Consider the following 11,185-nt stretch of genomic DNA (forward strand, 5'->3'; position numbering starts at 1 on the left):
ATTTTTGAATTTTTAAAAAGATTTATTTATTTTTATTGAAAGGCAGATCTACAGAGAGAAGCAGAGACAGAAAGAACTTCCATCGGCTGGTTCACTCCCTAGTTGGCCACAGGGCCAGAGCCGAGCAGGGCGGAAGTCAAGAGGCAAGAGCTTCTCCCAGGTCTGCCACTTGGACGCAGGGGCCCAAGGACCTGAGCCATCCTTCACTGCTTTCCCAGGCCATAAACAGGGAGCTGGATGAGCAGGCAGAGGATTAGCTTGCTATGCCAGGGCTCCTACCCCTTCACCATTAAATTCTGTACCTGCACAAAATATTAGGTTTCTGATAATGTAGATGCCTGATGTTTAACATCATATTCCAATAACTACCTGCACTGCCAAGAAGGTCATAGTATTTTTAAAGATATGAAGGTCTTGGAAGATAATCAAACAGTGAAAGAAAAATATACATACTTATTTGGAAAGGCAGAATTAGAGAGGGCAGGCAGACACCACCAGAATGGAACATTCCATCCCTTGATTCACTCCCTAGCTGGGTCCAGGCGAGGCCAGAAGCTGGGAAACTCCATTTAGCTCTCCCACACAGGTGCTAGGGGCGCAAAACCTCAGGCTTCCCCAGGCAGATGAGCAAGGAGCCAGAGTGGAAACGGAGCAGCTGGAGGGGAGGCTTCCTCGGGACGCCAGGTTACAGGCAGCACCCACAACTCCAGCATCCGAAAGGGACCGCGTTCTAATTAAATCAAAAGCATACTATAGTTTCCACTTCAGTTTTTCACTACAGCTTCCTCAGCAAGGCACAGGAATATAGAGCAAATCGACATTTTCTTAATCACGCACAGCTCCTTGAGACCAGCGCTTCCTAACAGCGCCGCCCAGGTAAGCTGAAGCTTCATCTACCACGCACGCTGATTGGCTCCTGTGTTCGCCTTTCAGAACCTTCAGGGGTCCACCAGACCAGGTGCACCACTGAGTGAGCCACAAAAGTAACACCCATCGCCTTGCTTTCTGAAAGAAGTGAATAATCTCCCAGTACTAACACTGAACCCTGCAATAAAATCCCCAAACAGCCAAGGACTCAAGAAATGGCACAAATGTTTTAAATTTAGTACTTATTTTATTCAAGTGGAATTATTCTAAGAATGGCCAGAAGGAAAAGTTACTAAAACATCTGAAAAAACTGACCTTTGCATATTGATAATTAAAATTTTACTGGTAGTTAAAATACTTCAGAAATCTCGGGGCTGACGCCATAGCTCAACAGACTAACCGTCCACCCGTAGGCACCAGCATCCTATACTGGCACTGGCTCGTGTCGCGCCTGCTCCACTTCCAATCCTGCTCCCTGCTTATGGCTTGCAAAGGGAGTGGTGAATGGCCCAGCGCTGTGGGACCCTGAACCCTCAGAGACCCGGAAGAAGCTCCTAGCTCCTGGCTCAGCCCGGCTCAGTCCAGCCCGGCCCGGCCCGGCTCAGAGTAAACCAGCACTGCAGAGTAAACCAGCAAATGTAAGATTTCTCTCTCCTCTCTATAAGTCTGCTTTTCCAATAAAAATAAACAAATCTTTTTTAAAAATATTATTTCATAGATTCCATAAGTCTTCTCATTCATTCTAAGGACTGCCAGCTTTATGTACTGCTGAAATGACGTAACTGACTTTTTTCACAAAACAGCTTTCCGGGTACTGCTGGTTACATGTCACCTCACAGGTGCGTTCCACAGGCATCTCACTTAGCCCGCACAGCAACTTACAAAGCAGGACTTTCTCCGCTATTTTATAGATAACGAAAGGATCTGGCTGAAAACTACACATCTAGCAAATGACAAATCAAGCTTCAAATCCAGGGCTGTTAAACTCTGAACTCAAACTTGCCTGACTATTTTTGTCTAATTAAATCTTACTGAAATGAAAACCAGAATAAGACGAATAGACTCTATGGCTTCCTAATCTTCATTTCAACTGACAGAAATTTTGAAAGTGCTTTCATTTCACTCCCACTGGGGCACTGTAATTCCCCAGCCAACTCCCTCTAAGTCTTCCTGTCTCAGCTGAAACGCTGTTTTCTCAGAAGTTCTGCCTGCAACTTCTGATCTAAATTACGATCCCTGTACTTTTTTCAGAGCACCTTTCTTACTCAACTGGCTCCTCTTACAACCAGAATACTGGCTAGTTCAACATTCCCTAAGGGCAGGGCTATACCCAGCCCGTTCTCAGATCTACACCCAGCTTCTAGACCTTTACACTGACAGACTAGCATCATGCCTGGCACACAGAAGCACTCGTTCAGTAAGCGAATGAATAATAATAATTTAAAAAATTTAACTAGGGAGTCGAATTCTTCCATAACAAGCCAGCCCGAGTGCATATTCCTACCCCAGTTTGCTACTTTTGGCCGGTGCTCTGCTCTGACTCCCTCTGTAAATATTCCCTAGACCTCACTGTTGAGTTTCAAAGCCACCTCCACCACAACCCAGATGCATTCACTCAGCCCCCTCATGGACTCCCATGCTGCTGGCTCAGCATCACCACCGTGAGTTCACCCCTCACTCCAACCTGCCTCCGCAGGGCCCTTCAACTCTCTCTGAAGGTCGGTCTAAGGCTGCAGTAACCTCTGACAGCATGCTGTCATTACAAATCCATCAATCACAACTGACCGACTTGGAAAGTTCAATCCCCATTCCTATAAGGCACGTTTCAAGTGCTCATAGCCACACGTGGCCAGTCACTACCAGATGAAACAGGTCCTCTGGAACATTTCCACCACCCGAGACACTCCTGTTAATGCCTAGGGTGGAAAACAGAGTCTAACAAACATGCGAGAACTTAGTACTAACTTGCTGGGTCCTCATGACTGAACATGGCCTTCCTGTGACTACACAGTGTCAGCTTAAGCATTTGCACTCCTCCACACTGAGCTAACAACGCCTTTCCTAGGTCAAACCTTCAGCTGCAGAGAACCCCAAGGAAGTCACCAGCAGATAAGCCACGTCTGTACTGCGGTTCCCAGTTCCTAAAGTGCTACACAGTCATCATTCACAGGGTCAATATATTTCCAGGGACAAACACAGATTCCGCTCAGTTCTCCCCCTGAAGAGTGGCGGCTGAACGTCACGCGCGGAGGTGTCTCCCCCTGCTGTCTTCAGCATCCAAAGCTCAAGCAGTAACCAACGCCGAGAAGGAAGGACCTAGCAGTAACAAAATCCACAACCCACCCACTCCATCTTTGATTCCTTCTGGCTCGATATTTCCATATTAAGTCACCACATTTAATTCAATAATGACTATATTCTGGATTTCTGGAGGAAAGAAAGAGAAAAAAAAAAGCAAACTTTGATAATACTGAAAGTATACCAAATGGCAAAACTAGCTACTAACTTTAAAAGTAAACATGCTCTTCTTTTAAACTATATGTAGTCTTGGGCTTGGCAGCATGGCCTAGTGGCTAAGGTCCTCGCCTTGATCTCATATGGCCGCTGGTTCTAATCCCGGCAGCTCCACTTCCTCTCTATCTCTCCTCCTCTCAGTATCTCTGACTTTGTAATAAAAATAAAATAAATCTTTAAAAAAAATAAACTATAAGTAGTATTTTTACTTGGGAAGTTAAAAAGGATGGACTAGGGAAGAAGTACTGACAATTTTGAAAAGCCTAAACTCCAAAAAGTATTTTAAAGATAAGCAGTAATTGCAATACAATAACCGCAATAAAGCTGAGTAGCAAGACATATTTACTACAGGGAATACGCACCAAAACACAGCTGAAGAGTAAACAAACAGCAATTCAAAGTATGAAAACATTCAGACCAGAACTACACACTTCCTTCAAATGTTCAATGTTCCCGGGACTTTCAAAAGGATAAACAAAACGCTCATAAATAATAATGTGGACAGGCAGTATATGGAGACTTCACAGTAAGTACAGAGAAGGGGACTTATGTATTCCGAGTCAGAAAAACTGCCAAGTCCATGGGCACCCAACTCCAAGTTTCTTCAAATACGAAATAACAGCTCTTTCAGCCAAGCTCAGGGAGAACCTGAGATGATCATTGTTTTTATTAGACCTTCAACTTCTGCTAAATTTCTTCTAGAAAAACTAACGCCGAGGATGAGAAATAGGTCTCCAGCTTTCCAACTTTTTGTCAGATGTCCCCTCCTGCGCACTAAGACGCCTAGTCTGAAAAGGGGGCTTGAAAGAAGAAAACACCAGCCACCCAAGAATCCTTCCACAGGCCCAGCGACCACTCCGCAGACTGCCACATCACTAGGAGCGCTCTCATTTTGAAAAAGGCAGCAGCCCCAAGGGGAGGGGAAGCAGCGGCTGTCAAAAGCGGCAGGTGTCTTCGAGGTCACAGATTTCTTTCTAATGAGACACCGTAGCATTATCTCCAACTGTGCACCACAGGGAGTAAGACGCGTGCGGGCCGCCTAATTTTTTTTTTTTTATAATCATCATCACCTCAGAGGAAAAGAACGCACTGTTACAATACAGGCTCCCTCCCTCTGCCAGGCAGGAAAATATAACAAAACAAAAACCTTAAACGGCGACTTAGAATCCTTTCAAAGAATCACCAGTCTTCGGGTTTAGGGAAAAAAAGGGGGGGCTAAAAACACTCCCCCTCCCCAAAGAAAAACTCAATTCGGTGAAGTGCCAACTCCTCGCAAAGCTGGATTTGAAGTTTCTTTCCTCCGGGGAGGGGGATGGGAAAGGAACCACGAGCTAGCTTCTTTCTTACTCCGCTTTGTAACAGCTGTAGCTCGCTTTCAATGTTACATAAAAGCTAAAGTGTCAGCGAAGAATCCGGACTTGAGCGGACTCCGAGCCAAACTCACCCGGAGAAAGAGACAGCGTGTGTCCATCCCGCTCGCAGGGCGGCGGATACAAACACACCCTCTCGGCTAACTTCAGGAATCGAGCCGTGCTGGCGCCCGCGCCCCGGCCAGCACTCGGCGGACCGCTCCGTTCACCCGGAGTGGGGCGCGGGGCAGGAGGCAGCCACCCTCAGGGGGCACACCGAGGACTCCCGGCCACCCCCTCGGGCGCCCGCAGCCCGCACAGAGCCCCCCAGCGCCGGGGGACGCGAGCGAACCCCAGACCGGGGGAGGTCGCCCCGAGTTCCCCCAACTCCAGGCAAAGGCTGCGGAAGGGCAGCCGGCCAGGTCGTTCCCTGCGGAGCTCCCGAGGGCCCCTCGCCGCGGGCGCGTCCCGGGGTGCCGGGGTGCCCACACGCCGGCCTGGCGCGCGCCCCGGGACACGGTTGTCGCCCGCGCCGAGGGGCGCACGGGCCCACTGCGCCCGGGGGCGGCAGGCGAGCCACTCACATGTGCGGGTTCCTCCTGAAGGCGTTGGTGATGTCCTTGACCACCCGCTGCACCAGCACCGCCACCTCCTCGCTCGTCTCGGCCATGTTGGCGGCGGCTCCGGCGCGCACAGCCGAGCGGCCCGCGGGAGCTGGAGCGCGCGCGCGGGCGCCGGTTGGGCCGCCGCCGAACACTTCCGGGTCGCGCTGCAGCGGCCGGCGGCCACACCCCGGGCCGGGGCTCCGGGGCCGAGCTGGCCGCGGCTCCTGGACGCCCGGGGAGCCGGCGGCAGCGAGAGCCCGGAGGCTGCAGGAGGCGAGCCAGCCCCGGACGCGCCGGCTTCCCCAGCGGAGGACTGTCACGTGCCGCGTCCCCTGGGCCCCTGCCAATGACCTCCTTTTGGGGGACCAGCTGGTCATTTTCTGCCTCTCCAAGGGGAGCAGCTCTAATAAACGTTATCTTAGAAGTTTGAATTGCGTCAAACGCAGAAAAGACAAGGAAAACGTGTTTGCCCTCTGGATACACGAAATAGAAGTCAAAACTTTATTAGATTTATCTGGTTTGAGTGTATTTCATTTTGCATGTGGCCTTGGGACACTGAGTCAGTTTCGGAGTAAAAGTAGCAAGGCTCTGACAGTTTGCCAAGGATGGCCATTGACCTTGGCTACAAATGAAGTTTTGTAAGGAAAGCATGTAACCAGAGGCTCAGGATCTAGAAACAAAATGAGGAGGGTGTGGGTAGGCCTGGGAATGACTTGTCTTTAGAGAATGCTCCAGGAGAAATTAGCCTGCCACATTGCAGTGGTTCTGCCAGCTGCAAGCCACCACCTCAGTTCCTATCTCAGTATCCTGATCTGGCGTTTCTTATCACCACTCTAATTGACACGTCTGGGAGAAGAGTTCATGGCCTTGTGAGCAAACGACCCTGCGCTGCGGATGCTCCTCTAGCCCTGGCTGTGTGGCAGGTCCCACTTGAGGCCACCAGGAAGCCAGCTGGAGAGAACGAGATTTGGGTAACCGAATTGCATCCGTGCAGTGGGATGCAGCAGTGAGCAGTCACCATGCCACGGCCAGCTACCAGGACAAGTCATTTAGTGTCCCTGGGAGCCACCATCCCGTCCCGGATACAGGATGACTGTGCTGCGTGGATATTAGCACACATATCCTGGACCTCCTAAAGCTGGAACTCCAGCAGTGCTCAGAGGTGCTGTTGGTGGAGGAGCCTGCTGGCAGTGGCTCTCTTCAGCAAAGATGTCTCTCACTTGGTTGCTCAAGATGGGTTTCTGTCTCTCCTAAAGGCCTGGACCCCTCCGAGGCTGCAGCGAGTCCAAGCTGTCTAGAGACAAAACTGCTTCTCAGAGAGGCCGTTTCCTTAGGGAGCTGCACTTTCCTGCCGTCTCATTGACGTTTAGGTCCAAAATGAGTCTTGTCTGCTTGGATTCTGAAGTTCATGTTTCCATGCTGAGCTTTTCTTCCGCTCCGCTGTCATGGAAGATCTGGTTACCCTTGATCCAAGCCTGTTTTTATTCCAATCTTAAAATCTATATCTTACCCAGACATACAAAATGAAGAAAAAAGCTGGAAGAACTGTTGATGATTGTAAAAGTTGAAGCCAACCGTTGGTGGAGAAATATAAGAGAACAGAATCCACTGGTTGATATGAGTGTGTTTATCAAAGCTGGACACTACACTGCTGCTTTAAAAAGAAGTGAGAAACAGTTCACAAAATTGCAGAAAGCAAGATGGAACCAGTTTAACAAGAGTTACAGTTTCTGCAATGAAGCAGTGAAATGAATGGAATGCGTGCTTGGGTTCAAAGTCCAGAAGAACATAAAATATGCGTGACATGGTGACATAGCGAGCTAATCCTTTGTCTGCAGGCACCAGATGGCATACTGGGCCAGTTCGTGTCCAGCTGCTCTGCTTCCAGTCCAGCAGAGGGCAGCTCAGACCCTGAGGCTCCTGCAGCCATGTGGGAGGCCAGAGAAAAGCTCCTGGCTCCTGGCTCCAGATAGACTCAGCTCTGGCCGTTGCAGCCATCTGGGGAGCAAATCAGCTGTGGAAGACATCTCTTTCTGTCCCTCTGATTTGTAAAAATCTGCCTTTCAACATAAATAAATACATAAACAAAACATTAAAGAGACAAATTCAAGAAAAGACATAGAAATGAATAAGTACGTTTTAAAAGACATGTATAATAGACTTAATGAATATTGGGAATACGCATCGCCTTTGTGTGTTACTCTATTTCACAAATAAAAACTCCGTTCAAGAAATACTTTTTAAAATCCATGAATACTAATGCTGTTTGTTGTGCTGTGTAGTAGTTCTCTCTAGGACTTCTTCAGTCCAGTTGTTGGTATACAATGAGGATGCACACTTGACAATATCTTTACACTATGAGACACTATATAAATTCTTTTTTATGTGGGTAAATTATCAGTATTAAAGCAATAGTAAGTTAAGACTTAACCAAATATTTTAATATGAGATCCTATTTTTTAACACTTCTACAGAGAATTACGACACCGTGCTTGAAATTTATTTCCTAGTTAAAGCACGAAATGTTTTTTAATCTGACACAGTGACAATAATGGAAGTGACTTTAAATGAACAGTTCATATTGACGTTAGAATCCACTGAGTGCGCAGGTGAGGGTACTGGTTATATAAACGGCCTGAGTTGATGAGTAACTGTTGACTTATTCCCCTTGGCATTTGATGACTCTAACATATCCTCCTGTCCTACCCTGTACTTGTTCCCCACCACAGAGGCCCAGGAGATCCAGGATGTAATCCTTGAAACAAGAGACACTTCTAATGGGGGAAAGAATGAACAGGGGCGTGCATGTGGAAAGAGCTGGGAACCCGGGCGTGCCTCTGCGGTGCCCTGAATGCTCCCTCATGCATGCCATGAGGATGTCAAGCTGCACAAAGGCTCTCCAGGCCACGTGTCCTTTAGTGGATGGCTGAAGGAGAGGACAGCCTGAGGATGCCTAATGCTGCACTGTACTTCACTTCTCTTTCTCTGTAATGGAGATAAAAAGCAGACTTACATTCCAAAATTAAAACTGAAAATGTCAAAAGGTAAGAGGAGCTGCGTGTTGAGGAGAGGTTCAGTGTGGGGCCACTTGGGTAACTGTGTAGAAGCAAGACAACACTGTATCTCTTCTGCTCTTTCATCTGCTTCCCAAGATCAACATCTCAAGAAGCTCAGTAATAAAAGTATACTTTGTTTCTCACTTTCTTCCTATTTGTGAATCTACCCCAGAGCCCCAGTGGACACAGTGAGTTTCCTTGGTTAAGGACAGAGCTCCGGTGCTGGGCCCCTCTTTCGTGGCCGCTGCTTTCAGCAGGTGTCTCTTTTGCTGAAGGTTGAGTTCTGCTCTTTTTTTTCTCCGTAGAATATTTGGGGGCTAATATGCTGAGTTTTAGAAAGGAAAATCAAAGAATGACTCCCCACTTGAGAGCTTCTGACTTAACCACACTTTAATTTCTGTGGAAGTTCCCCAAAAAAGGTTCTGCAAAAAAGGTGCAGGGGCCAGTGCATGGCTTTATCGGCTAATGCTCTACCTTCAAGTGCCAGGATCCCATATGAGTACCGGTTTGTGTCCCGGCTGCTCCACTTCCCGTCCAGCTCTCTCACTGTTGCCTGGGGAAGCAATTGAGGACAGCCCAAAGCCTTGGGCTCCTGCACCTGCATGGGAGACCTGGAATAAGCTCCTGGCTTCAGATTGACTCAGCTCTGGCTGTTGTGGCCATTTGGGGAGTGAACCAACAGATGGAAGATCTTTCTGTCTCTCCTTCTTTCTGTAAATCTGCCTTTTCAATGAAAATAAATCTTTTTTTAAAGGTGCAAGTGATGGGATATTTGGTTTATAGGAGAAGACAGCTAAATTATATCTGAGAAGATAACACTGCAGTTGTCTTGTTTTTACTTATCCCATGAAAGTTATGGGTGTCGTGTGTAAGACATTAGTGTTCAACGATGATTACAACAGACATGGGATGTGTCTTCCTGTAGGACATAACAACATAATGGAAGAGATGAACAACACTCAAGTAAACCAACAAATAGGCAATAAAAAGTGTCGTGTGTGAGACCAAAGTGCAAAGTAGGGCGTCAGGAGAGAGTGTGGGGTGGGGGGGGCTGTCCACAGACAGCGAGGTCAGGGAAGCCCAGTCTGGGGATGTCATTGAAGCTGAGACCTGAAAGATGAGAAGAAACTGGAGCTGACAAGCAGAGGAAGCACCACATGCTTGGTGGAGACACTGAGAAGACAAGTGCTTCAGCTACACGCTGCAGGAATCCAAAGGTCAGCTACCCCGTAGTGCATCCTAAGTACACTCAGATTCTCAGGTGCTCAGAATTACAACTTGGGAGGAACCAATGGGGAGGGACTGTGACGTCATTCATTGTAATTCTTTCTCCTTCTCGTGATAGAATTCTTATCGATGCACTTCTGACAGTCAGGTGTCAATCTCCTTCCTGCCTCTAACTATTTTAATAAGTCTTTCTTGAGCCAGTGCTGTGGCATAGTATTACTGCCACCTACGGCGCTGGCAGGCTGCTTGGGTACCAGTATGAGCCCTAGCTGCTTCATTTCTGATCTGATGGTGTGCCTGGGAAGGCAGCAAGGGACAGCCCAGCAGGCCCCTGCACCCATGGGAGACCTGAAATGATCTCTTGGCTCCTGGTTTCTCATTACTGCAGCCATTTACACAGGGAAGCAGTGCTTGGGAGACTCTCTCACTGTAACTCTTCCTTTCAAATAAACACTGCTTTTTTTTTTTTTTTAAGAGTCCTTGCCTTTGGTTCTCTGCAATTTGAATAGGAAAATCTTGGGTGTAGTTTTTTAAAAAATATTTACACAACGTCATGTTCTCTGAGTGGCTTTTGTTGCCATCAGCTTTGCAACATTGGAGACTTCTCAACTAAAAAAAATTTTTTTTAAAGATGTATTTATTTATTTAAGACTCAAAATTACAGAAAGAGAGAAAATGCCAACCCCATTCACCCTTTCTTTCATGCCTTTCCCCTCTCTTACTGGTGTGCTCATTCTGCCAGGTTACAACCTTCTCAATTGTCCCACGTTCTAAGAGTTTGAAATATACAAGAAATACAGTCTCTCAGGAATAAAGGAAAGGTTAAAGTTAGGCTTAAGAACTGTGTTTCTACCTCATTTGTTCATCCACGTCTCTGCTCATTAAATGTGCATTTTGTTGAGACCTGCTCCATTTCAGCATGTAGAAGCCTTTATTTGGTAACATGACCTTGCATACGTTGTGTTCCTTAAGCACTTCTCAAATGTGAGAAATGTGGCTAATGAACCAGGAGTGACACTTTCATCTTTTGTTCTTACAGTATTTAACAGAAGCCAGTCAGCAGGAAACAGTGTAAAAGCCTGCCTTGACATTCGCAGCTTTCTGTGGGAAGGAACAGTGATTGTTTGCTATGATCAGATTTTGCTGTTGCAGAAGCCGCCGTGTGATCATGACAGCCCATGAGAAGGCAGAAGCTGTGCAGACATGCAAAGACCTTGAGAGCTGTGTGCATCTTTAAAACGAAGAGTCCAGTACTGTGGAGATGCATGTGCGTTAGCATGCATCTCAACGACGAAAATGGGGTGCCCGGTTAAGCTGGCCCCTCAGGTGCAGGCATCCCATACTGGTTCTGGTCTGGCCTGGTCCACCTAACGAGCCAGCTCCCTGCCAGTGTACTTGGGAAATCAGAGAAAGATGGCCAAAACACCTGGGCTTTGGCACCCATTACGAAGACGCTGAAGAGACTCCAGTGCACGGGCCCAGCTCTGGCCGTTTCATTCACCTGGAGAGTGAACCAGCAGAGGGAAGATAGAATTCTCTCTCTCTCCCCCTCTCCCTCTCTGTCTCA

The 11,185-nt window shown here is 47.7% G+C and overlaps 1 protein-coding gene across 1 annotated transcript in view; it reads right to left on the reverse strand.

Annotated features, from left to right (window-relative positions):
• The window catches only part of PTAR1 (protein prenyltransferase alpha subunit repeat containing 1), a 30,142-nt gene extending 24,739 nt beyond the window's left edge, over positions 1 to 5,403 (reverse strand). Inside the window, exon 1 of the mRNA XM_058657314.1 lies at positions 5,315 to 5,403. Coding sequence (XP_058513297.1) covers positions 5,315 to 5,400 — 86 coding nt within the window. The 5' untranslated portion in view covers positions 5,401 to 5,403. The remainder of the gene's footprint in view (positions 1 to 5,314) is intronic.
• Positions 5,404 to 11,185: the final 5,782 nt, after the last annotated feature.

This window comes from Ochotona princeps, chromosome 31, assembly GCF_030435755.1.
Source record: "Ochotona princeps isolate mOchPri1 chromosome 31, mOchPri1.hap1, whole genome shotgun sequence".
Taxonomy (NCBI): domain Eukaryota; kingdom Metazoa; phylum Chordata; class Mammalia; order Lagomorpha; family Ochotonidae; genus Ochotona; species Ochotona princeps.